General features: G+C 43.2%; 1 protein-coding gene across 4 annotated transcripts in view; it reads left to right on the forward strand.

The window, feature by feature from the left end:
• LOC115368077 (retinoic acid receptor beta) overlaps positions 1–27771 on the forward strand; it is a 101087-nt gene that overhangs the window by 34460 nt on the left and 38856 nt on the right. For all 4 annotated transcript variants that reach the window (XM_030064054.1, XM_030064056.1, XM_030064055.1 and 1 more), the window contains 2 exons: positions 4522–4670; positions 24608–24749. In XM_030064054.1, the coding sequence (XP_029919914.1) occupies positions 4522–4670; positions 24608–24749 (291 nt within the window). The remainder of the gene's footprint in view (positions 1–4521; positions 4671–24607; positions 24750–27771) is intronic.

Consider the following 27771-nt stretch of genomic DNA (forward strand, 5'->3'; position numbering starts at 1 on the left):
CTTTCCCCCCTCCGCTGTTTTTTTTTTTTTTTTTTTTTTTTTTTTTTTTTGCCTTTTCTCCCATTCTTCCCTTTTTTGTTCCGGTGTTGTAATTCAAGAGGTTTGATTTGGATTGATTTATAAGACTGAACGAGTTGACTGAGCTAAATTTGCTGATTGAAATTGCTTGCTTGATTTAATTCATTGGTTTAATTAATTTATTATTCATGGAGCCAATTAGCTCTCAGCCAGTTGAATTCATTTTTATTTAAGTTGGAATGAGCGGATTTCGATTGGACTTTGAATCCACCTGTCCCTCGATGAATTGAAGCCAAAAAAAAAAAAAAAAAAAAAAAAAAAAAAACTTCAGTTAGTGGAAAGCTCTCACTTCAAATGCTGTTGCGATATCATTTTGTTAAATTGCCTGTGCAGCAAAACAGATTTTGCTTCAGGTCCTTTGCCATCTGTGTGTCCTGTGGACCATGTGGGCTTATAGTGGGACTCAGAGTTTTACATGTCACTGGTTTTCAGACTGGGGTAACTGGATATAAGGATTTAGAGGACAGACAATAGATAAGATGGTGCTGTAGCTGCATGTTGGCAATAGGTAATTTCTTAGTAACCTACAGCTGAAACAAATCCTGTGTGAGCAGTAAAGTTTGACTGATATCAGCCAAAATTTTGTATCCATATGCAAAAGGCCTCAGAAGTCACACGCAAAAAAACTGTTGCACAAATATGGATTTCCGTGTCAATTGCATTTTCTCTGGGGGAAATCCATGTTTTTTTCACATCGTCATTCATGTCTGTGGCTTTTAAAATTAAAATAAAAAACCTGGACCCTTTTATCTGCGCATTTCTCTCTACAAGGACCATACCAGTAACTTTGCATGTTTCTGGTAAAATCGAGCAAATGTCCCTGCTAAATTTTTTGCCCAAAGCAAGCAGTCTTATTTTAGAACTCCAATATAAATTTACCTCTCTTTTCTCCAGCCACTGGTTTCCATTCATTCCACTACAATATGAAAATGAACTTTCAGAGACTTCAGACTTTCTTCACACCAGTATTCCGTCACCGTAATAACGTCGTCCACATCAGTTTTCCTAAAAGCAGCAGCACTGTTGTGTTTTGATGACTTGAAATTGGGCGGAGGGAAATGGTCCCTCTGCCAGAAAATAGTCCCTAGGGAAAAGTTTGTTTTAAACGGCCAGTTATCAGTTCTGTGGTTCATGAATGTTGACGACTCTGTTAGTCACAGAAACACAACATTATAAGGTGGCTGTTTCAACCAAAAATGCATATTTTAAAATAAAGCAATATATGTAATGAAATCTTTAGTACCCGTATATTATTTGCAAAATGGTTTGTTCCAATGTAAATTGTGGTGTAAATTGTAGAAAATGGGCCAAACATTTAAAATCACTGGGATGGTCTTTTAAAAGCTTCCCATAGACAGCCTGCATCAAACGTGTTAGGTCGGAGTTTGACGATTGGGACGTGGCGATATTTGAATTTTCACAAAACTCCAATAGCGGCCATGTGTCTCAATCTAATCGTGATGTCAGTGAGCTCAGTCCCGCTGGACCAGGCAAATCAGGAGGCCTGTTTTCTCTGGTCTTCCCCCCCCCATTCAGACTGCCGCCTCCAGCAGGGAGTGTGTGCTTTCCTATTTGACCCCGCCAGCAGGTTCAGCCAGAGGCTAAGGGTTCAGCAGCCACAGCCACCAGACATTTTTCTCTGCCTGCTCTTAAGCGAGACTCGCCGTACACTTGTCTGTCACTGGCCTTTATTCCGCTAATGGCGCTTGCTGTGTATGTTAACATGCAGGGAAGTCGACTCAAGGTTTAATCACGCAGAAAATGGAAAAAGGCTCCCTTGCACCTGATAGGGCCTATACAGCGCGCACAGGTACACAGCGAGCCCTACACACACACGCTCAGGAACACACTAAGGGGTGTAATGCATCTACGTTTATGCGTCCCATCTGTCTGCAGGTGGTCACATCGCCTCCCAGAAGCAGCCATGAGTTTCAAATAGGCAGCGAGGCCGAAATGTTGGCGCCGCCTCTCCACAATGTGTAACTACCCAGCCGTCACAAATGCTCTGAAGGCATATCAGTAGAAAAAGTATTTTTTCTCTAGATGTATATTAAAGTGTGCGGCGCCACCTGGGGAAGGGTAATAAACATTGTTTTTGCGGCCCACTAGTCATATATCCTCATCATCATCGTATGTGAACACCTTGTTTCACTTATTACATGTTCCATACCTGCAGTCCCCTTGACGTTATTGTGTGGCTCCTCTGCTGTGTGTAGGGGAGAGAGGGGCACGATGGACCAAAGCTTGTATCTAGGTAACGATACACAAAATTACATGCGATCACAGATTTAGGAGCAATAATTCAATTTCCCCAAATTTAATGGAATGATGTAAGAGAACACGAGAAATGTAATTTTTTTTCTGATTTAATCATGGCGAAGTTATCATCATTTGTTTATTGAAATGGAAGTACATTTGTTTGAGGCTTAGTTATATAGCAGTTTAAGGCTGCATGAAGTGTTATATGAGGACATAAATTAAGTTTGGTTTTGTGAATATGATGGTAAAAAGTGCCACAAGTTCAGTCTAACGACCAAAATAAAAAAAAATTGCAATCATCTATTTATATAATGTGGCACTTTTCAAAATGAAGTTACAAAGAGTTTTGCAATCAAGAGAGATAAAATGCAAAGGACAAATCAATCAAACACAAGGATCAGTGAAGTAAGATGGTGATTTAAGTATTGTAATAATAATAAACTAAAGGTTAAATAAACAGCAAATGCAGTTAAAAAAAAAAAAAAAAAGAAGAAGGCAGTGCAACAGAAAAATGAAAAGAAACCAAAGTCCCACAGACCCGGATGGCAGGAGTGTGGTCACCTTTGGTCTTTAACCTGAGCGCAGGAAGAGTCAGGAGGTTCCTGCCTGAGGATGTCAGGGTCACATGGGGCTAAAAGTTCAGGCAGATTAGCCCAGGCCGTGCAGAGCCTTAAAAGTAATGAGCAAAATCTTAAAATCAATTCTAAAACAAACAGGCAGCCAGTGAAGAGACAGTGTAATGGAAGCAGCTTGTTCCTGTTTCTGAGCTTTAGTCAAAAGCAAAAGCATCGCTGCAGCATTTCTAGAGAAGCAGAAGTCGAGGCATGATTAAATAGGAGCACATATAATCCTCTCTGTGTCACTGAAATTCAGAACTTTATTAAAGGATCTAACTTCTAAAACTGTTTTAGCTGTAATGTATTTTTTAATTTCAATGGAAGGCCACACATTTGTTTTTTAGAAGCACAACATGTAGGCCGTGTAGGATGGATTTTTTTCACCGTGGGTCTTCTTTATGTGCAAGCTGCCTCTGACTGTTTACTGCTCGGCGCAGGAGGAAACCATTTTGAGCATTTGGAGCAATGAGATGAGGATTGACCCGACTTAAATGAAAACAAATGCCTGTCTGTCCCCATCAATGAAACCAGGTTGCACTGACAGGAAATAGTTGTTTCGAGAAAGGAGAAATGAACACGGCTGAATTCCCCACCTAAATTTGTTTACTCTCAAATGAGGACTGGGAGCAGACCACTTGATATTCAGACCAGCAAACCTTCCAAATCCTAATGCAGCACCATTATGTCAGATTTATGGAGTACTCCGCTGACATGCCAGCGCTGTGTATGTCTGCATGTCCGCTCAAACATTATGCAGAAGTTTTAGCAAGTTGATGCTGTCATCATTGCATAGCTAATCACAGAGATTTCTCCTTGCTACCATTCAAACAGATAGGAGTGAGAATCAATAGATTCATAAATCATCTCATTCTAATTAACCTTGGAGGGCATCCTACTTTCTTATCCCATTTCAGACAGATAACATTTCTCCTCACGTGTGCGCTGTGGACTTCTTAAGCCTTCCATTGAACTTGCCAAAAGCAAAACAGCAAATTCTACATGCACAAAATGTCACACAGGGTGAATCTACCCGCAGATTAGATTAAACCGCCAGGGAATTCCATGCAAGGACGAGGGTCCAGTGATTATAAGAGCTTGTCCCTTACCATCAGTAATTGAGTTTACTCTGATGAAGTACGGAAGAATGTAATCTAATCAGCCAAGATGCTGGAAAGACTGCTCTCCATTTTCTATGCAGATAGGTTGTGTGCATGTGGGTAATGGTTGGAGCTGTGGGCAGGATTGAAAGTTGAAGTTATTTTCCCTTAAAGGTGTTGTGTGTAGAATTTTTAAATGTGATGTTGTCAAATTAATGTGTGAACTTGGTAGAATTACTCTTAACAAATGTTATGATGATATGATATGATATGATAGCAAACCTTTATCTGAAACCAGTGGTATTGTTTGTGCTGTTTCCCAAATTTAAAGTAAAATTAAACTAGTAGAGTGCTGGGTTGTAGAGATCCCTTACACACATGGACGAAGTTAACGTCACTTCCTAGCAAATGGTCATTCTGATGTTTGAAAGGGAGAGTTCTTGGCTAATTCTTGTCTGCATTCCCTGCAGCCATTGAAACGCAGAGCACCAGTTCCGAGGAACTCGTCCCCAGCCCGCCGTCCCCGCTGCCCCCTCCGAGAGTCTACAAGCCCTGCTTCGTCTGCCAGGACAAGTCCTCTGGATACCACTATGGTGTCAGTGCCTGTGAGGGCTGCAAGGTAAGTCTCTTGTACCTCGTCAGACAAACTGACAAGCAGAGTTTTCTCTCTGACACTGAGACAAAGGGTGATTTCACTTTTAGGTCGTTTAGAGTGGTTATTATTGAACCCTGGGGCGAGTTTCCCCATAGTTGGGTTCATTTGGCCGTATGAGAGCACAGCAATCCAAACCAATGGCACCGGGACCTTGTCGAGAGGACGGTTTCCCAGCATTTTCCCAAACCAAGCCTGGAGCTTCGTCCGGACTTCGACTGTGATCTGACCCAACTACAAGAAAGCATTACGGATTCAACATGCCACGAATTACACAGTTAAGGTTTTACCCCAGAGGAAAAATCCTTTCCTGCACCAAATTCCTGACCATTGAAGGAAATGACTGCTCCAGTGTGGCTTGTGTTGATAAATGGGCCGTTTGACGTTTTTTGCCATTTGAAATGTAACTGAACTAATGTGTAAATACAGCAAAGCAACAACTTGGTCCCTGATTCACACCAAAGCAAACAGACTCAAGATTTGAAAATGCCTTAACTCAACCGCTTCACCACAAGTCACACATTTTAGCATCCTGAAAGACCCAGACGTCACTGCATTCAAATGGTTATATCCCAAGCATTTGAACTCCACTGTGCCCTCTGAGACACACCGTCTGTGGATTTTGCGATTATTAAACACCTTTTATGTCCCAAGAATCCAACACCGCTGTCTTATCCCTAGATATATAATTCCTTCCCGAGCGGTAGAGTTTTCTCACAGCTAGACTCCAGTCTGTGGGTTTGAGCTGATCGGTGATCCTCACTACTGCATGGCTCTGTAATTGACGCAATGGTATGCCAGGAATCCTTTGGAGTTTTTGGCCCAGAGGGAGGTGGTGATCAGCTCACTCACTGGGGTTTGGGTCAAACTAAGTTCTCCATGGACTCCCAGGCTGGCTATGCACCAATATAAGCCTCAATTTAACGGCCTGTCATGACCCCTGACCCCTTTACTATGGCCTGGTGTAAAGGAGGTGCACTATAAATATCTAGACAGAATTTGCATATTTTATACAGAAACTAGCATGTTCAGAAAACTCAGCACACACACACACAGAGAGGAAAAAACCCTCATCTTACTGTTTTACTACATGGCTACGGGACTACACATCATGAGTGCAGATTGTGCTCCACTAATGACAGATGTGTTTGTTGAACTAAATGAAATTGCTATCTGAGAGATTCTGAGAATATGGGCAATGTGGCACAGTTTAATTCCGTATATCCTCTCACTCCGTGGAGCGCCGATGTAAAAATAGTCCAATTCATGGTAGAATAGCCTTGATTTTTGTGACATCCTGACTCAGGAGGATTAAGCAGCGGATTATAGTTTTTTCTGTGTTGTATTTCTGTCTCCATGGCGAAGGCATTGTTGTCTATGGTGTGAGGGGCAAGCCCCTTCTATTGGATAGATGCAACCAAGCATGCTCTACAGCTGTAGGCTTTTAGCCAGCAAGAAGAGCCTTTTACTGCCCAGTGAATGTGCCAATTACACCCTCAAATACACTCAAGAGCATGAGCGTGTGTGCGTGTGTTGAAGGGTGTGTGGATGGGTGTGTGAAGTACTTGAGGATGCAGGCATTAGAAAAACGCAAACACTGGCGCATTCATGTACACGCACACATGCACTGGCGCACGCGTGCTCACACACGAGCAAATCCATAAAATCACGCTGCACAGATGCCGAGTCTCAGATCCCACACCATAAAGAATGATCATCGCTGTTGGGTGGAAATCTCAGCTTGGCTAACGTGCAGTTCTGAGTTTTCAAAGAGTTTCATAAGCACAAGAGCTGCGGGATTGTCTCAGCCCACAGAGGAACTGTGTAATCTTTTAAATGAAGTTCAAACAAATCAAAATGAGCAAAATGAGAATTTTTTTTTTCCATATTACAATAGCACGATGCAGGGATGGCTGTATGATTTGAAAATGAAATTGTTAAACACGTACTAACTGATCTAATTTCTCCTGATGAAATGGAAAGGGGCTTGAATTTTTGTACATGGTTATAGTTCAATATCTATCTATCTATGTATATATATTTATAGATATAACAATATATAGCTATACATATAGATAGATAGATAGACAGATAGATAGATAGACAGACAGATAGATAGATAGATAGACTTATTCTAACAATGATTTAATAATGATACTGTACACTGTATACTGTATTGTAGAGAGGCTATATGATATTTTCAATTTGTGCTTGATCTTTGTGTACAGTGTTTTGTAAGCCTGTCTGGGCAATATAGGCAATAAATCAATTAATCAGTCAGTCAATTAGTGCACCAGCAGTTTAACATCATATTTCTGGATGTGGCTATCCAGAAAACGGTTTTGTGCTCCAAGAACTAGGAATGAGGTGATGCCTTAAATGTACTAAAAAACTATTTAAAGGTGTGACACTCCATTAAAAGCCAGATTATGTACATACAGCATTATTATGCTGCATAAATGCTTTTACTGCTGTAGAGATAAAAATCTCTTTTTAGTGTAGCTGTCAGACATATAATCAGCATTTAATGAATATATGCAAGAGGTAGATGATGAGTTTTATTAATGTGTGTCCAGTGTGGGTTTTTTTTAAATTTCCTTCCTTACTTATGTAATTGTAGGTGTAAAAATCTTATTTAATTCCAAGAGTATTTTAAGAATCTGGCTACTTATTTGTTGTTAAAAAAAAAAAGAAAGAGAGAAACAGTTATTGACTATTGTAGAGTCATTTGCATACCGGCAGTAGACATTATTTGATCTGTTATTGTGCATTACAGAGTGGCATCTTTGCAGGGATCAGAAGCAGGGAAAACAAAAGATGAGAAGCTTTAATAGGTGGTGGTCATGCTTTCAGCAGTTACTCCGAGTCATTTCCATTACCCGGTCTTAGCAGATTTGATATGTGGACAGAACTGATTTGAATTGGTAAAACAGGGAGCAGGCATATGGGCCTCCATAAGCACATGCATATGCAGTGGATGACAGTTTCATCTGTGTTGAGCCAAAGTCAAGAAATCCTCCAAAGTCAAGGCAGCCCCTCGAATTCAGTCGCCCCAATGGTTCCCGTCGGTTTGACATCTTTTACAGTGCCCGTCCTTCTTCAAAGACGGAGGAAGACTTCACAAAATTTCCCAGATATTCCTTTTTACAGATGTCTTTTACATGAATCAACAGGCAAGGGCAAATTTAGCACCACCTCTGATGCTTGTAAAGAGCTCATACGTTTGTTTGAAATACATTTTTATGATGAAATTGATCAAAACCTTGATCAACAACACTAGGCTGAGGAGAGTTCTTTTTTTTTTTTTTTTTCTTTTTTTTTAGGAAGGAGAATAAAACTGTGATGTTGAGCTTTAGTTCTTGTCTGATTGAACAAAATGATCCCAGGTGATCGTGGAAGGGCATTTTATACGAGAGGGGCGCTGAAAGCCTCTGGTGCTGTGCGTTTTGAATGGTGGTCATTACAGTTGGTTTGAATCATGTTCTCAGCCCTAACAGACTTAACCACAGTTGTCTTAGAAAAGGATTTCTCTTTTCAAAATGTCTCTTATTTGGTGCCACCCGAGTCGGAGTGGAGTTGCTCTCGCCTGGCCCAGCAAACTGAATGAAATGAGGAAACTGGCCACAGTTTGAACAAAGATGCCAAGCAGCTAAAATGCTGGTGTGAAGGCAACCTAATATGTTTCTCTTTTACAGTAGAGGGTTTTGAGCAGGAACACTTTCTAAAAAAGCAAAGTTAATGATAAAAGCAAAGTCAATGAGAGCTGAATTAAAAGAATTACAAAATGAAATATCCACCATTTGAAAAAACTGATAAATAACAAAATTAAAATGAAATTAAAATGAATTTTAGTATTTTTAAAGGAAAGTAGGTAACTGAACACCAACACCATCTGACTAAATCTAAACTTAATGTCTTTGTGCTTGTGCAGTGACAAGAAAGGTATTCTGTTGTGTTCTAAATTTTAAAGTTATTGAATGACTCATGATGATTTTTTTCTTTTCTTTTTTCCTTTTTGGAAGATGATCTCTTCACATTGTTTTGCATAAGTCCTCCATGCCATGACATCGTCCAGAAAGAAAGACGGGCTGCATTCAGAGGCATGTCGTCACAGCTGACAGGCCCGTGGCACAGAGACAAAACTTTAGGCGATGAAGCCTCCCTCCTCCTCCTGCTTTCACTTGTTCAGTCCTGAGGCGTTGACACAGTGGGATTAGTTTGATAGAACTGGCTTGACAAGCGCGGGACCACAACCTCTTTAAATAAAGCACGAATCCAAACGCTCACATTGTGTTTTTGCCGTTTGGAGAAACCACTCCTCTTTTTGAACCTCCCCCCAACCAACTGTGATCTTTTTCTTTTGACCTCATAGCCACAAACAGGGAAGCAGTGAAGGGAAAATACAGTTAAAATGAGCTTACTTGTGCTTTTATTTGTTTAGTGGAGTTCATACACAGTCTTTGTGACAAAACTTAAAGGGACAGTTGGTTCATTTTGAAAAAATTGAAAGGATATTATTTCACTTTACCTTTTCACTTACCTTTTCACTTTACCTTTAGTGGCTCTATCTTCCTCTCATTGTTACTGAGTGCTGGATACTGGCTGGATGCTCCAAACGCTAACTGTTAGCCTCCTGCCATTGAGCTGGACTTCCCCCCAGCTAACATTCTGAAAAAAATAACCTCAAATTGTTAAATAATTAAATTGTTAAATAATTAAATGTTAATAATGAAATGTAATAAGAATGAAATGTAATAAGAAATAGCCCTCTTCATGTGGTCATAATGTATAAACTATTTATTCATGTAATTTACTGAAAATGTGCAATATCGTGATATATATAGTTATCGGGACATGAAATTACCTATATTGGGATATGAGATTTAGGTCATATTGCACAGCCCTAGTCCCCATGTTCCTGTTCAGTGCAAAGAGATCATTGCTGTGGTGTTTTTCCAATGCACATTCAGGGCTCAACATACCCACCTGCAACCTGCAATTTGCAGAAAAATTTGGGAGATTGCAGAAAAAAATAAAAACAACTTGCAATTTTGAAGGCAAAAAAATCCAGGTATTTTTGTCCTTTTCCACCCAGCCCTTCGGAAACTCACAGCAAGATTCAGCATGTTGATTCAGTCAGTAGCAGACCAATATTGTTTTCAGAGCATCAGAGTGTTTCACGGAATGAAATAATCCGTCTTTAATTCACACAATGTAAACTACATTCTTAATATGTACAAAGCCATGTATGATGCTGTTAGCTTTGCCAGGCTAGCTAGGTTATAGTAGGGCAGGAATAACAGCTTGGGTATTTTCAGAAATTTTTTCCCGATTGCAATTGACATTTTTTTTGACAACTTGCAATTTTGCAGAAAACAGAAAAAAAGTATTTCGAGCCCCAACATTGATCATGTGTCAATCAAACAGTGTGGGCGGGTCTGTGACGTCTTTTTGCTTGGGTGTTCTGTCAGTGAAGTTTGAGTTTCTGTAGTTTCTGTTTCTTTTTTTTTTCGTTTTTTTTGTTTGTCTGTTCAGCCACAGCGACTGTCACTGCACAGCAAATGCAGAAAAACAGACATTTCTATGAACATATCGCAAATTATTATTTCACAAATTTACTAAAGCACCTAGACAACCCTTTCAGACTGATTCGTGTTTCATTTGGTGGATGCTCAGCGACTGGAGGTTCTTTTTTCTTACCACCTCCTCGGTGCCTTTATGCACATCAAACCAGAAACCTGGGTTCCCTCGCCTCGCGGTTGGCCCAGCGCCGCCGCATTCCCCAAGCCTCAGATCTCATAAGTTTTCTCCCATGTGGTTTTAATAGCTTTATTTACTCCCTGCTGTCCAGTGGTTATGTAGGGGGGATGGTGTGATGATGAAGAGGCCAGATCAGTCGACAGTTTACTGCAGCGATCGCGAGAGAGAGAGAGAGAGAGAGAGAGAGACATGGATCTGCCAGGGCCTTTCTCTGCCTCTGTTCTGCCTGTCATATTAATCTATACAGCTTCCTCCGGTGGTAACACACAGTCCATAATGTGATTTGTCAACGTTGTACAACATGAAAGAAGCCTGTGTGCTAATAGAGAGAGAGAGAAATCAAATGGATGGGGGTCAGCGCCGCTCGCCGCTCGCAGAGGTGTGACGGGAAATGGATATGATTGTTATGCCGCCACGTTCTTCTGCTCCTCCCTTTGGTGGAAGGCTGCTGCTCAACTGGTGATACCGTTTCATGTCTCTTTCATTGATCATTCGATGGCCGGTCGAAAAGGCAAAACTGTTGAATTAGTGTCTGTTTTTCATGACTGCTTATGTGTTTGGAGAGAGCTAGGGTTGTTCCGGATTGTTTGAAGTGAGGAAGTGGCGTAGGAATTGTCCCCTCACATACTGCGACTGATGACGAGTGAATCCTTTCTGCTGTTTGTCAGGGGAATTTGGACTTGCCTGCTGAAACATGCTAGCGAGTTGTAATCAAGGCCCTTGGGTTTTGCAGTGGCCGCGTTGTCAAAGAGTTATTTCAAGTAGGTTTAGATTGATATGTTCAATGCTGGCCTTTTATCAGAAATTAGATATCGGCCTGTTGCTGGCGTCCGGCTCCTCCTCTCTCCTCAGCGGCTGCAGCGGTGTCTGCCTGTTAAAGCTGCAAGGAGAACCTGCCTCAGGTCTCCAAACCGGCAGGACGTGCTCTCGGCAGTGGGAGGCACCTTCTTCTAAATTGTTGTCGATGAGTTTGAAGTGTTTTTTGCGTGCTGCTGTCGCGCTCCAGGGGCCTCGGCTTTATCTGCTGGAGGCGCCTCGCTTGAGTAAGCACCTGGTGAGCTCTGAGGCTCCGAGTTGCAAATGATCCGACTTTCATGTGCTCATGCAAAAAGGCACCTCCACGTCGCTGTCAGTCTCCTCTCTGCTGTCCAATCAGGTGAAAGTGGAGGCGGGTCTTGGCTCTGTTGTAAACAAAGAGAATGAAGGAAAAAGTAGCTGTTTTCTGATTGTGATTAAAGAAATGGCATCAGACTTGGAGACTCATTGTTGGTTAACAGTATGAGCTCTGGTCATCAGCTACCCTGGCTGAGTGATTGACAGCTGCTGACTTTGTGCTTGCCTGGTGGCAGCAGAAAGACACTTTTTGCCTGTTGGAGCTCCTCAGAATCGGAGCACAGCAGTGCCTCTCACATTTTCAAGCCGACAAAGTGAGTCCAGTGTGACCACGACCTCACCCCTGTCTTAACGAGCTGCTAATCCACCTAAAACAATTTAATTAGGGCGGCTTTCAGTGGAGAGTTTTAGTGTCTGATGACGGTCTAAAAGTTGTTTCAGAGACTTTTTCACCTTGACAAGGATGAAATTCTGTGGGAAATAATGAATTGTTGGAATTTTTTTCCACTGAGAATGGTCAGATAGTGAATGTCAACACAAAATATCAGCCATTTTGCACCTTGAATCTGAAAATATCAGCCTTTAAAAAAGCCATATCTGTGGTAAACCTGATTTCAAATATTGTAATGCATCCCAAATGTGCTTTACTTTACAGTTAAGTGCACATGTGCATTTTCTGCTTTCATATACATTAGTCTTAATGAAGTGATATGATACCAGAAGTCATCATTTACATACTGAGTGATGTTTAGAGAATAGGCTGCCAGGGCCCTGTGAAATCCATGTCAGTGTTTTCCAGATTCTGATATTTCTCTCCCCAAAAATTCTGTTTTCCATTTAAATTTTTCTGAATTCTGTGTTTTTTTGTCATCGTAAACTGTCTAAATTATGGTGGATGAATAAAATTTAATGAGAAACAATTTGTTAAGAAAATATTCAAAATTTAATGATTATCAATGAATTTGTAACACAACATTGCAGTTTTTTTTTTTAGTTATCAAACTGTCACTGCCTCTGTGTGTGTGTGTGTGTGTGTGTGTGTGTGTGTTTTGCCCTCGGTGAAACACAGAGAACAGACGGCAGTCAGAAGACAGAAGCTGCAGCAGTGTGTAAACCAAAACACGGCTGAAATTCTCCGCATAGTTTTTTACTGTTTATTTGGCTTTGGCGCTGTGAAAAAAAAAAAAAAAAGTTTATAATGGGAGGGAAAAAAAAACCCTGATTCTTACAAATTGCATTCTTATTTTGACAAATTCCACAATTCCTTCTGTGGTCTGTGTTTTCTGCATTGTGGAAATCACAGGGCCCAAGGCTGCAATTTATGAGATAAAAACAAAGGGGTTAAGTCTTTTTTTTTTTTTTTTTTTTTTAGGCCCCAGTGTCAGACTGGGTTAGGTGTAGTACAGAGTTTAATTTCATTCTTTACATTTTAATATTGTTCTTTATATGGATGTTTCATGTATTTATATTTTTCTAGCGATTTCACTATTTATTACAGTCATCGGCTATTTACATATCTTGCTTGTAAAACACACTAAATTGCACTACCTGGCACTACCTACACCACATCCCATCCCAAAAGTCTCGCCTCTGGCTTGATGTCACCGCCCACTCGGCCTTTTTCCTCCGAGTGTATGACAGAGTAAGAGAGGGATGGGGGATTGGGGGGGGCAGACTCTGTTGATGAATGATTTTGAGCTTTGCCTCTCAGCTGGCAGATCGCTCTTTGCTTGGTGTGTTTAATTCAGCGGCATGAGCTGTAATGACGGCAAAGCAAACATTTACAGAGGGCAGAAAATACACACCGTTCCATGATAATGTGATACACACTCTCTCACCCTGGGTCTGCAGCGCTGGAGCAGTGTGTTTGACCTATTGCACTGAAGTCATTGATCCTGTGCTCGCTGCTGCTTGTAATACTGGGTCATAACAAATACTGAGGGAGATGTTTGGAGAGGTAGATGTGGTGAGGTTGGGATCTGCATTGGAAGGGTCACGCACAGGAGCGATACATCTAGAATTTTACTCACAAATATGCACTAAAACGAGATGGTACACCTCAAGGGGGTTATCCCAGTAAACAGATTAGAACATAATTCATACAGTATACAGGCTGTGAAGGTGGATGGGATGGCCGGAGCCTCGGTCACTGGTGAGGCTCATTGTGGATGTTGCTGTGGTGATAGCAGATGTGCTGATGGTGGTAGCTGGAGCTGCTCCGGGGCTCTGGGGCCATCGGTGTGTCTGGGCTGAGCTGATGCTGTGCCCAGCACTTCATCTCCTTATGTTTTCAAGAGCAGCCAACTGATGCCGGCCTTACTGGGACCAGAGGACACTGGTGTCGATGAGATCCAGGCCCATCAGGAGAGCTAAACCAAACAGGCAGCAAGGAACATGTCACGTAAGAGTGGGAAAAATATATGAAACTAGATGACATTAAGAGTCCAGTGGTTTCTAGGTTGTTGGCAAGGGGAGTAAATATCGCTCCAAAGTTATGCAAATATTTGGTGAGGGAAAAACTGGCGTTTTCACAGGGTGTCGTTTGACCTCTGACCTCCAGATCTCTGAATGAAAATGGGCTCGTTGTGCAATTTGTACAAAGACATCAAAGGCTATTTGATTTGATTCTCTGGGCACCCACCCCCTCTGGTCTCCCCTTCGCAGGCGTGGCATGGAGTGGACAGAGAATGTCCTGCTCAAGTAGGAAAATTTGCTCTCAGCAAACATCTCAGATGAAAGTAAAAAACTAGCTCATTTAAAAGCTCAGAATGAAAGTTAGTACGTTTATAACAAAGCAGACATTGGGCTCTAGTTTCCCGGCGCAGCGCAGGGTGGTGCAGTGAGGCGAACCCCCCGCAGAGCTAGTTTGGACCAGCGCAACCTGAGGTGCACACAGTTTGGTAGTTTGGCAGACCGAGGTGCGCTGAGATGGGAGTGGCGGTGCAGTAGGGAGAGGCCTCGACAGATTCAGCTTGGCGTAGTGACAGTTTTGTGCCAAAAGGCTTCGCTGAGGTGCGAAGCCACGTCTACTTTAAGCGCAAGGTGGAGCAGACCCAGCGTAGTGCAGTTTTGGCTGACTGGTGCACAGTGTGCACACGTCACCAAAACCTCACAATCAGCACAAACGGTGCCAATCTCCTTTGATCTGACATCAGCTGTGACGGGACAGTCAATATGGAGATACATTTATGTGCTGATTGAGATAGTAGCATTGAATAGTGGTTTTTGTCGGTATTTATTGCATTGTTAATGTGCCTGATATTCCGGAAACCTGCCTGTGAGGTTCTGGTGACGTGTGCGCACTGCGCGCCTGTCAGCCAAACTTCCACTGCGCTCCGCCTGCGGCTGTAGACCTCCATGTTGCGTGTGTAAATGTTCATTACGCTTTCGCGCAGCGCATTTTAAAGGAGGACAGGGGCTCATTTGATTGGTTAAATGTGAATTGGCTGTGTTAAACCCACTCCACACCTTCTCTCCTCCCTTCCGCCGGTAGGAGGGATGGCAGAGTACTTGCACCACCATGCACGGCGTGCCAAACTTGCAAAATCCACCTGGACACACCCAGTTGGCCAAATGCAGCTGCGCTGCGCTCCCACCTCACCCAGTCTGCGAAACTAGAGGCCCTTGTCTCATATAACCTTACAGTGTGTGAAAATATCATATAGAGCAGCCGAAAAATAAGATTCTGAAATTCACATCATTATTCAACCTGTGATAAACAAGGGATAATCCACAATGAGGTGGTCTTCTGTTGAAAAATAATGGCAAAAAACTTCAGTTGCTCCAAGGAGTTTGTTATTTTTTGATACGTGACTGCCTCAGAGGAGATTACACAGTTTGTAGAGCTCACTTACCAATATTGGTAGTAAAAGCAAAAAATAATTACTTTTTTTTTTTTTTTCTAGGATGGTTGTTGCCTTCCTGTTTCCATGTCAAGGTTGCCAAGTAGCTAGCTAGGAGAGGCACCTGCTGCCATCGCCTGGCATGGAGGAAAATCTCTTGCTCCACTGTTGCCTGCCTGCAGTGTTGGAGGCCAGTTATTTAGTGTCTGGAGGCTAACAGTCAGAAAGTGCCTTTGACACTGAGGGCTCTAGTTTCCCGGCGCAGCGCGGGGTGGCGCAGTGAGGCGAACCCCACGCAGAGCTAGTTTCGACCGGCGAAGCGGGAGAGGCGGACAGTGTCCAAGTTTCGCAGGCGGAGGTTCGCCGAGATGGGAGTGGTGGCGCAGCGGGGGGAGGTGCCGACAGATTCGGCTTGGCGCAGTGACAGTTTCGTGCTAAAAGGCTTCGCCGAGGTGCGTCAAAAGCTCGCCGTCTGAAACCACGTCTACTTTCAGCGCAAGGCGGAGCGGAGCCGGCGCAGTGGAAGTTTGGCTGACTGGCGCACATCACCAAAACCTCACAATCAGCACAAACGGTGCCAGTCTCCTTTGATCTGACATCAGCTGTGATGGGACAGTTGATATGGAGATATATGTATGTGCTGATTGTGATCGCAGCATTGAATAGTGTTTTTTTCGGTATTTATTGCATCGTTCATGTGCCTGACATTCCGGAAGCCTGCCTGTGAGGTTTTGGTGACGTGTCCGCACTGCTCGCCGGTCTCCGCTCCGCGCCTGTCTCCTGAGCTCCGCTCCGCCCGCGGCAATAGACCTCCATGTCAGCTGTGTAAACTTTCATTACGCCTTCACGCAGCGCATTTTAAAGGCAAGGACAGGGGCTCATTTGATTGGTTACATGTGAATCGGCTGTGTCAAACCCACTCCACGCCTTCTCTCCTCCCCTCCGCCGGTAGGAGGAACGGCGGAGTACTTGCGCCACCGAGAACGGCGTGCCAAACTTGGAAAATCCGCCTGGCCACACCCAGTTGGCGAAGCGCATCTGCGCTACGCCCCCGCCTCGCCTGGTCTGCGAAACTAGAGCCCTGAGTGTGGCCAGGGAAACGACTAAACTACTGAAACTGACTCATTTCTATACAAGCTTGAACCACAGCATGAGGTTGGTTATTCAGAAACTAATCAAATAACCAACCACAAAACGCTTTGATTGACCAACCAGAAACACATGTTCAACACAGCTGCGTGACAAAATATAATATAATAATATAAAGTCATTTTCAGTAATATTACTTATACTTGCCACATGGATGAAATTGAACACTTGAGTTAGTGGAGTGCTATTTGAATGAAAAGATACTGTAAATAAAAGTGAAATTATTGGCTTCAAAACGTCCATAGAGATGCTGCTGGGCTGCAGTATTACCAGGCCTCGTGTGTTATGTCTGCCCTGGCATCCAGGTAAAGGTAATCTTTCACGTATGAGTACTTGTGGCTTGTGAAAGATAACAACTTAACTTGTGCACTTTTGGTTAAATGGTGTTCATAATAACCACAAGTCTGTGCTGCAGCGCTTTGCCAAGGAAACGAGAGCTGACTTAACCCTGAGTTAACCCTGTGAAAAGGTGTGGCCCACCCACACACAGCTGGCCCTGTGAGTGGAGCCAGGACGCCTGGTTGTGCTGGATGGGGCAGGTCAGCCGCACATATCCAAGCTTGTGTGTTGTGTGATCCTGTGTGTGTCTATGTGGGAGAGCAGACTGCGGGACTCGCATCGGAGAGAAGGGGGAGCACGAAGATGGCTGCTGATCGCCCCGGGGGCCCCCGCCGTGTCCGGGGCCGAAAGACGAGCGCTGAATGGCGCGCGGCAGCCTGAAGAATAGGGCCACAGTTGGGTGTTTGTGGACGGGCGGGTGATCTGAAACCTCCTCATTCTCTCCCCCGCCGTCTCTTTATGCCTCTTGCCCAGTCTCCCTCTTTTTCTGCCTGTGCAGCTATTCAGAGCAAGTTGGGTGAGTCACACAGCTCCTGTATGAGGCCCCTGACTAGCTATCTCTCCTTTTTCTTCCTCCTCTTGTTCTCTCCTTTTTTTTTGCGCTCTCCCCATCTACTTTTCCCTCATTCCCCTTTCAATCGCTATCTCCTGGTCCATCTGTGCACTTCAGGTGCTCGGATGGACCGATAAGCACTGATTGGGTTTCTCTGCCACTTGTTTCGGGGGGGAAACAGAGAGCAGGAGAAACGAGGAAGGAAAAACAGAGAAGAGTGGGGGTCTAGGAAAGTTGGCTCTTATTATCCGTCTTGTAGTTGTTGACCGTGGCTCTGTGGGTCCGTTCCTGTTTGTGCCTTATCTGTCGAGGTTTCACATTCGCCGCAGTGACAAAGCAGGGCTTTGTACAGGCCGACTCCCTTTCTTGTCTTGTTATTCTGCGTTTTCAATGGCACCCAACCCTGGTACAACAGGTGAACACACGAAATTTGCTGCTGTCCCAGTGAAAAACCGTGAAAATGTCAGCTTTTCACAAACTGAGAACAGAAGCACTCTTTTTTTTTTTTTCTCTGCACAACATCAGACTGCACAGATACCCGGTCCCTGATGTCTAGTCCTCACAAACTGATGTGTGCAGACAGCAGTATAAAAATGTTTTCGCTGTTGGAAACATCTCCGAACTGTCAACTTTTCAGGACCTAAGACTCTGGTTTTCGGCTTGAGCACCATTGCATTTTTTTTTTTTTTTTTTTTTTTTTTGACTTTATCTGATGGCTTTTCAAAGGGTTTCATAAGAACAGAGTCATGCACAGGAGCATGTTTCTGCAGCCACAGAGGAGCATGTGATCCTCCAAGCTAAAGCTGCACTCAAAACATTTTTGCAGTTTGGAGACACCTGTGGCCACAAGCGGGAACTGTGCAGTGTTTTTATTATTTTTTTTTTTTTTGCCTCCAGTTTCCATCCATCCAGCCTGTTGAATTGCAAAAATCACCAAAATTTGCATGAAGCCATTTCTGTGTGACAGTCGCTCCAAGCTGCTGCCACATTTCCTGCAGCCACACACCCATCTCAACCTCCTCTACACCCCTTCAACTTTTTCCTCGTTCTCCCTCACCAACTGCCCCCACACACACTCCCTGATCTCGGTGCTGTCTCTCCAGTGAACTGCAGGTGTAAGTAATAGCCTGGGTTGGATAAATATCAACCCCACCCCCCTTCTCTCTACTCTACTTGTCTTCATTTTTCTGGAACCCCCCAGGGTCTCCAGTGTCCTCTCCGCTTTCCACGGCGGCGATAAGATGTCGACACGATTAAGAGCGAAAGCTAATCCGCCGCTCCGCCTCTCCCCTCAGCCGTAGTGAATGCTCAGGCAACACAAAACGGCGCGGCGGGGTCGAGAGAGCCGGGGCGAGCGAGCCTGCCGGTCAGCCTGTGGCAGAAACAGAGAGAGAGAGTGAGTGAGAGGGGGAGAGAAAGGGAGCGAGAGAGCGAGAGAGAGAGAGGCAAGGAACGAGAAAGAGGAGGAGGCTTTGTGGACAAGGGGTTGGATTGTGGCTAAATAATTAATGGGCGGCACTTTCGTTTTTTAATCTGTAAATGAGAAGGCCTAAGATGCCGGGCCGTCGCTGTGACACCCTATCCCTGGCCCATTAAGATAACAAGATGGTGGATAATGATCTCGGTTAAGGTGCAGTTTATCAGTCCAGGGGGAAGTGGCCTCGTCTCCCAGGTGGCTGGGCCGATGTCCCCTGATGCCCCTGCATTACATCTCGACATGGCCTTACCTCCAGCCCGAGCGCAAGCACAGACAGAGCTGTAGTGAGAGCACTGATGTAGTGGTAAATAAAAAAAAAGGTGGATAAACTAATCACTGTAATTCAAGCAACTAATGATGCAGACAAAAAAATCGATTATGTTTTCAAAAAAAGTATCAATTTTATTTTACAAATCATAAATCAATGCTGCTACTACTACTACTACTACTACTACTACTAATAACAATAATTGATCAGTACTACTTGTGTTTCAGAGGCTTTTCTGTCCTGACAAGAAAAACATTTAAAGCAAAGTTGAACACTGTTGCTCTGTGCTCCCCTACACTGCTAATCCACAATACTGTATTTGTGTATTTCTGTCTGTTCACTTCCATAGAGCCCCCATAATAACACTTTTAGCACATACAAGGCGGATTAAGGCAACATAAAAAAAAATAAATAAAAAAACAGCATGTCCAGCAAGGCTCTTTTCTTGATATTTTGTAAAATTTTAATTAGAAAGTAGATCTGACAAGTAGCATGTACAGGAAACGCCTGTGTAGTGGCTGTGCACTAGGAAGAAACGACCTGATAGTACTTTGATAAATAATTGTAATTACTTGTTTTTTTTACATTGGCATAATCCACTTTGTTCCCATTTGTTTTTGTGCTAAACAAAGAGAGATAGAAATACAGTATTAAGCCCAGGGGAGCACAGAGCAACTAATGAGGATATTTCACCACCATGTGGACTCATATATTACTCAGGTAACTATACCACCCAACACTATACTAAAGCTCAAGTTTGCTTTAAGAGGAAACTCTGAATATTTATAATTTTTTATGAAAAATTTCAACTATATATTTAGGTTTGGGAGAAAATATCAGCCATCTGCAGCTTCAGTCCCAAAATATATCATGCTTGGAAAAAAACAATATCAAGCCGTCCCTGTCCTGCAAACAAAAAGATGATTAAACCATGTTCAAATGGGTTCAGTCTCCGCTACATCGTTGGCTACGATGTGTGATTCCAGATTCATTCGCAGCATGTCCCCACCACTAAAACCTATGATCCTATCATTTATTTAGCCCAGCAGCTCCCCTGCTGCACTGAGCCTAGGTAAACACCTTTGTACAACCCTCAGCTCAAGGGTGTCCTTTGGTTGCACATTTATAAGCTTCAAATGAGCAAACCCGCAGGACAAGAGCTGGGAAATATCACAGCAGTCTCTAGTCTCGGGTCAACACGCCGGTCCTGTGGCGCTGCAGAGAAAGGAAGAGATGAAGAGAAGACAGAAAGACGGGGATTTGAGAAAGAGGACAAACGAAGGAGAAAAGAGATGCAGCGATGACTAACAGAAAGAGATTGAGAAAGAGAGCGAGGCAAAAGAGCAGATGCGATGATTGTGTGTGTGTCTGCATGTCATCTCAGACAGTGATGGTGTTTCCCTGGAGGCTCATACACAGAGTCACGGCATCTGTTCACTGCTGCTGCTGATAAATGACTGGAGGTACACAGTGTTACACAAATACTCGTTTCTCCACACAGATACACACATGCTCATATACATGACGGGGCGGCGGCAGCCTGGAGGTTAGAGAAGCAGGCTTCTCCAGACAAGAGCTGTGCTTATTGGAATCCCTCAGCTAGCTAGGAACAGTGTGTGTGAGGAAGATGAATGAACAACAACTGTTCCCTCCCTCGGCAGCTCCTGTTCAGATGCCTTTGAGCAAGGCACTGAAGCCCAAGCTGCTCCAGTGGAGCAGGGTGAATATGTGGAGCTGTATGAATTAGGAGTACTATCATGATATTTTACCCAGGATAATGAGGGTATCACAATACACGCATTTCTGCAATATGCGATATATTGTAAGATAATCAGCCATGTTACATCATGCTATCTGTGACAAGAAAAAACATCCTGGAAATGGTAAAAAAAAAAAAAAAAAAAATCTCAATATGCCACAATGAAATCATGTATTTCAGATAGGTCAGGACAATTAAACAAAATATTATTGAAATTGCAGTATAGCCAGGTGCAATATCCAAACTGGAGGAGCTCTAGTTTTAACTAAAGGTGAAATGTGTGACATAAAACTGTTGTAAATAAAGTGTTATGTACTGTCAGATGCCCTGACCCACAAATTGTATTTTCCAGATATTAGAAAACATGTTGGGTATAGAGCCCAGCAAAAATCACACCATCATTATTTTAACAGATTTTGCAGAGAGAAAGAAAATCACAAGGCAAAAATGTTTTTTTACCATATCATTCAGCCTTGTTTTCAGTGGTTTACTTTACACACCAACAACATGTATATGACATATACATGTGAAGTTCCAGTTGTATTTTGTATTTATTTATTTACACATTTGCACTGAACAGGTTGAAAAAGGCCTAAAAATAGGGAAATGTGTAGCAGAATGCCACAAAGCCCTCATATGGGGCTCAAACACAGGCATTCTACAAAATACCAAATAGTCATAATGTATCACAGGAAAAAATACAAATACAATAAAATACATAGAGTCAAACCAGCACACAATACTTTAAAGTTAAAACACTTAAAGGCAGAGAACAGATAGGGCTCACAGGAACTCCGATGTGCTATCTGTGCAAATTAAAAGCAGACTTTGCAGTTTCAGAGGGGAGGGTACCCCCACCTTGTTATGATGTGGGAAACAATGATGAATGCCACTCAATTCTCAAAAGAATACAACTTAGAAAAGCCTCAAGAGTTCAGGACAACTCTTTTACCCCCTCATCCTCAGCCCTCCCATTTCAAACTGCATAGTCTGCGTTTAAATTGAAAACTTAAATATTGATCCTCGGCACAAGTGTATTGAAACCGTCTCACAAGTGGAAGTATCATGATATATCGCATTATCGATGTATTGTTCCACCCTTAGTATGAATGTGAAACAAGAAGGTGCTGGGCAAAAAAGCTCTATAGAGTCATGATATAATATATCTATAATGTGGATGTGGAAAGTTTGAATGGGGAGCATCACAGCTCTAGCCTTGAATTCTCAACAAACAGCTGAAGCTCACAAAATGTAAATTGGTCCCGAGAAGCAATATGCAATAAATGCACAACACATACTGTAGCACCGCCACCCCCCACTGTACACACACACACACACACACACACACACACACACTGTACAGCACACACACACGGATTTCCAAGGCTAGCTGACCTGCGTGCTCTCGGGTTTGAATGGCATAAGCACCACGGTAGCCTTGGGTTCTGCACCCAACCTGAACACGCTCATATGGCGGAGCAGGCCAGTTCCGCGGTCATCCATCAGACCTCAAAGGTAATGTCTAAGAACTGACTCGACGAACATCAGCCAGGATAAAGGCCTCTATTAAGAAAATGAATAATACCGAGCGGGGGAGGTGACCTCGGACTGGTCACGTGTCTTCAAGGCTGAGACACGATTGGCTGATCCGGCTGGCGTCTGCGCTATGAAGGGGGGCGGTCCGGCGGTTGACGGATGCTCGAGGCTGAGGCGAGATGGGCTACAGAGTCAGCCGTTTCAGTCCTGTGATCTAATCTGTTACCCATCATGCATCCTGCTCCACTAATGAAAAGGCAAGGTCCCATCAGTCACAGGCGCCTATGGTAAATGGAATTTTAAACCCCCCTCACTCTGAATGAAGCTCCTCCGGCGCAGAGGCAAAGGCTTGCAAACATGTGCAAAGGGGCCTGGATGATGGACGATCATTGCAAAAGACCCCAGAGCAACAGCGAATTAATATCAAGGCAAAAAATTAGCGAAGACGCTCCTCTTTCTGCTCCATCCCACAACTGCCTCTCCTGTCTCTGTCACTCTGCTCACCAATAAATGTAGCGGTGCTCGTCTCTGCACCGAGACTTTCAAGGAGGATTCTCACTGTATTCATTATCAATCTCCCTGAAGCAGGCAGTCCGGCGCACTTGGAGTGTCCCATCACGTCGCTAAATGGGGTTTTAAGATGAAGTGGGCTTTAGTCTTTCAGGCGGGTCATTTCTGGCATCGCGGGAACCACAAGGTATTCAGGAGATTCAAAACATTACTTTTGTCCCTGGAATATTGTAATGCCGCTAAGGACGGTTTTGATACCAAGTGTATTATCTCAAAATTCACCTCTGCAGCATTGTGGCAAACAAGAAATACCATCGAGCAAAGTTACAGAACACCCACTGCACTTTAATTTGACTACACAATCATCATGGAAGGCGCCACAACTTCAGTATCAGTATCAACTGCTTAACTACATTTTTAAACAATCGACTGCAATCAGCACCAACAAAATAAGATAGTTAAAATATGTAATCTCAGTTGGCAGACCATAGTTGATATATTGATCTTTTATAAAAATTTAAGATCAAATAGAGGCTATGTCCTCATGGTGACGAATTTTTTTTGAAAATGCAGTTTCTTCTTTCCACTTTGACTTTCTGTCCCCAGGAAAATGGCATTTTTGCTCCCGGAAAATGCAAGTTTTGGAAAATGCTCTCCAGAGTGGAATTTTTGGAAAGCGCTGTTTTTTGATTTGTCATGTGGACGGTGAAAACAAAACGCCGATGTCACTGGTCCCACTTTGCTTCTTTGCACATGCTCACAACGGGACGCTGACCTCACGCAGGTGCTGCTTTCAGGTGCCCGTTGTTGACTTTGTCAGCCCCTTAACTTTTGTACCCACTGTCTCATTTCTCTTAACTTGGAGCTCTTACACTGCCATAAGGCTAGAGGTATAAAAATGGGTGACTACCTTGCGAGGCATGTGTGCTGCATTTATTACAGTCAGTTAAGTGGCTCTGAACAATTAAACATTGAATGGGTCCAATTACTTCAGTGCTGTAGCATTGAATTACAATGAAAGGATTATTCTGAATAAAAACACATCAATAGAATCAAGTGGCTTTGGTCTTGTACAGAAGCCGTGTGAGGCTCAATGTCACCTTGTCAAATAAAGACCCAGTATTCCCCATCCGCTGTCGAACCAAAGCATTCAGTTATTCTCCATACTGCAACAGCAGCCTCACCGTTTGATACTCTTAGGTTCCTCACTGACTGCAGAGCTCCTGTACCCACTAGTACCCTGCTTCTGAGCCTTAAGCTAGCATTTGAAACTCCGCGGTGTTCCCAGAAGGGACTTACTGGCTCTCTCTTTCTTTCGGCCTCCCCGGCAATGAAAAGACGAAACATCTACCACTATAGGACATTGTTATACTGAATGTCATGACATTGTGATATCCGGTGGCAGGAGAATTTCAATGGGGCTTGTGCTGACGTTCGGCAAAATAAGTCCGCTTTTCAGAGAGGAAGACTGTAAGCAAAATTAGGCCGCCGTGAGAGCACTGTGCAACATTTTGCGAGGAAAAAGACTAAATGACTTTTTCATGTACCCCTCCATCCCCTCCCCCTCTCCTCCCTCTCCCACTGCTTCTGCCTCTCAGGGTTTTTTCCGCCGCAGCATCCAGAAGAACATGGTGTACACGTGTCACCGGGACAAGAACTGCATTATCAACAAGGTGACGAGGAACCGTTGTCAGTACTGCCGCCTGCAGAAGTGCTTCACAGTGGGGATGTCCAAAGAATGTGAGTTTAAACCCCAATAATTACTGTCCAACTGATATATTGGTTTACTTTCTGTAGACATTATTGAGGGTTTTTAGGGAGAAATACTGTATACTGTGATGGTCTAAATGCTTTTCACCCTGACAAGAATAAAATACCTGGGGAAACACTATCATCTTGACAATTCCATGTTAGTCAAACTCAACCACTGATTACACCCTCACACAGAATACAGTGACCGCTGCATTAAAGTACCTTTAAACCCAGCTGTATTCATCTATATTCGTTGTGCACAAAAGGGCCAAGTCATGAATCAAATACTGAGCCTTATTTTTCTTTTTGCAAATGGAAAACAAATCTGCTAATTGGGGTTAGATGAATCTGCATGTTTCCAAAACAAATCAATGTGTTTCAATAATTTTCATGAATCAAGAGACATTAGGTATTTGTCACTTGGTTCATTGAACTTTTTTTGCAGTCTGTCCGCTTGCTGATTGATTTTGGCATAGATGAATGAGAGTAAACAGCCGTTAGATGACACTAAATCCTGCAAATTCTGTCCTCGCTCAATTTGATATCTCACAATCCAGTGGCACAAAATTCAATTTGAAACTTGACACAAAGCTCAAAACTGTTTCGTGCCAAAGTATGATGCGATTGCGCTTAATTGTGGAGCATAAAGAGAGGCTCCTCATTCTGCATGGCTGTGTGTCTTTCTTAAATTGCCTGTTGGCATGTAAGACATCTTGAGACACATATAGTGTCCATGCACGCCCCACATTTGCTCATGAACACACAGGATTACATGAGTAGCCCACACGATTTCATCACACTGTGAAAAGAAGGAGCACCCTGTAGCATTCTGTCTGCAACATATGACGCCGCTCCCATCTGGACCATTCAGCAACGAACCTCACTTTGTTTTGATCTGTGATTGTAGCGACCACATTTGGTCGATTAGTAGAATTTTAAAAATGCAGGATTAACACAGTCCTCATGCGTCATCTCGCAAGTTTTCCCCAAACCCACTTGAGACGAACAGACAAATGAGAAAAGCAAATGATCAAAAACAGCCACAAAAGGCCAAAAGAACATGAAACATTCCAATCTCCAAAGTCACAATGTAAAGCAATGAGACATGTTTCTTGTTCCTGTGATTCCCAGTTCCTCAGACAGCTTGCACTTAGGAAACCGAGTCCGTCGGTGCTGTCAAGGCGCTCGTGTTCCTTCTGCTCTATTGTTATCCATAGGAACAGTTTGCATTTCACAGGTTATTGGCATCCTTTGATTGCATCAGCACTTATGGCTCAGGTCTGCTTCATGCTCCATTAGCCCGTGGGGGAAGGGGGTCATTCCTTTCCCTTATGCTGTTTTACACCTCAGCTGTGGAATCATGGAGAAGATGATGTCTTGATATCCTTGGGCTAAACCCCCCCACTGGGCCACTGATGAGAGGAGGGACAATTCCCTTTTCTGTATTCATGGGTGGAGGTGATGAGGTTGTGTCCTTAACTTCCTGCTCCAACCATCGACTCCATCAGCTCCAGCTCCGTGCCAAATAGACGTCGCTGTCATTGGACACGCTATAAAGACTTTGTGGTTGCATCAACGATTTCCCAGCAACCACGGCCACCGTCGTCTTTGAAGTTCGTTGAAGAACTGGCCGTATGCAAACGTGAATGTATGAACAAGTGAACAAAGTCTATCACTGCTATAACAGTGTTTTGTTTGTGTCTGTATGTTCACAGAGATAGTTGTGCTTGGACAGGGAGATGTTTTTCTTCTGGTTTTGCATACGGTGACCAGACGTCTTGGTTTGTCTGGCATTGTCCCCGTTCCCACCTTTAAAAACCAAATTGTCCCGCAGTTCACTCCCGCAATTTGAAACAAACATACAGACATTATATATAAAATGTTCAGTGTTCTCTGCTGATTCTGTTGGTGGCAGGGCTGAAGCAATTTGACCACTGTTTTTGATACTACAACATTCAGAAGCCAACAACGTCACATTCAACACAGATTTTGCCAGCAGATTCCTGCAGAAACGTCCATCGACCAGTGGTCCGAATCCTTGGACTTGTTTGCTGAAGTGCTTAACGATCCCACTATCGAGTCCGCTGCACATGCGCTATGACGTCATACGCACGCTGCGTTGCTATAGAGTCAGCATCGAGGCAGAGACATTCAAAAAGACGACAACAGAGCCACTTGCAGCGCTTGCGAAACTTCTATTTCAACAAAGGGAGGAAGTGCTAGCAGCATGCAGAAACATTTGTCCACACAGCAGGCAGTTACTTTGCAGGAGTGTCACATTTTCAGTAGGCTCCCAAGTAACGCTAACGCTAATGAATCTCAACCAAGCAGCAGCAGGAGTGCGGCTAAAGCTAACGCGGCTAAAGCCAGCGCGGCTAAAGCTAGCATTGTCTAGTAACATGTTAAACTGTTATTTTTCTACATTAAAGTTCCTGACTTGGCTGTATTTGTCACTGCTGAACTGGTTTTATTTTTGGCAGCTCAGCTTATTAACCCTTTTAAAAGGAAGGAGCATTGTCTAGTAACATGTTGAAGTGATATTGGATTTTAATTTCTAGGCTACATTAGAATTTCAGATTTTTTTTTTAAATGTCAGTTTTGTTTTGAGGTCAAGGGGAGAAGAGATTTTCTTTACTTATGCTTTAGGTTTGTTAAAGGTTATTTAAAATTTATTTATTTATACATACTGTATACGCTATAGGGCTGGGTATCGGTACTCAGTACGTTTTAAGCTATAGACTGAAATAACCCAGTACCAGGTAGTATCAGAACTTCTCCAGTCAGATGCTACTTGCATCTGATTCTTCTAAGACTGAGAAAAAATGACTATTTGTTTTGTACAGTTTTGTACCGTTGTTTAATAAATATTTCAGTAATTTGAACACTCAGATGTAGTTGTGTAAAAGTCATTTGGATGGACAGGAGAGGTGACATTTTAACAACACAATGAAAGTTAATGCAAATAAACCCATTTTTACTTTTTTTCTTCCCCCTGCCCAGTGAGATTCGA

This window comes from Myripristis murdjan, chromosome 11, assembly GCF_902150065.1.
Source record: "Myripristis murdjan chromosome 11, fMyrMur1.1, whole genome shotgun sequence".
In the NCBI taxonomy this organism is placed as follows: Eukaryota; Metazoa; Chordata; class Actinopteri; order Holocentriformes; family Holocentridae; genus Myripristis; species Myripristis murdjan.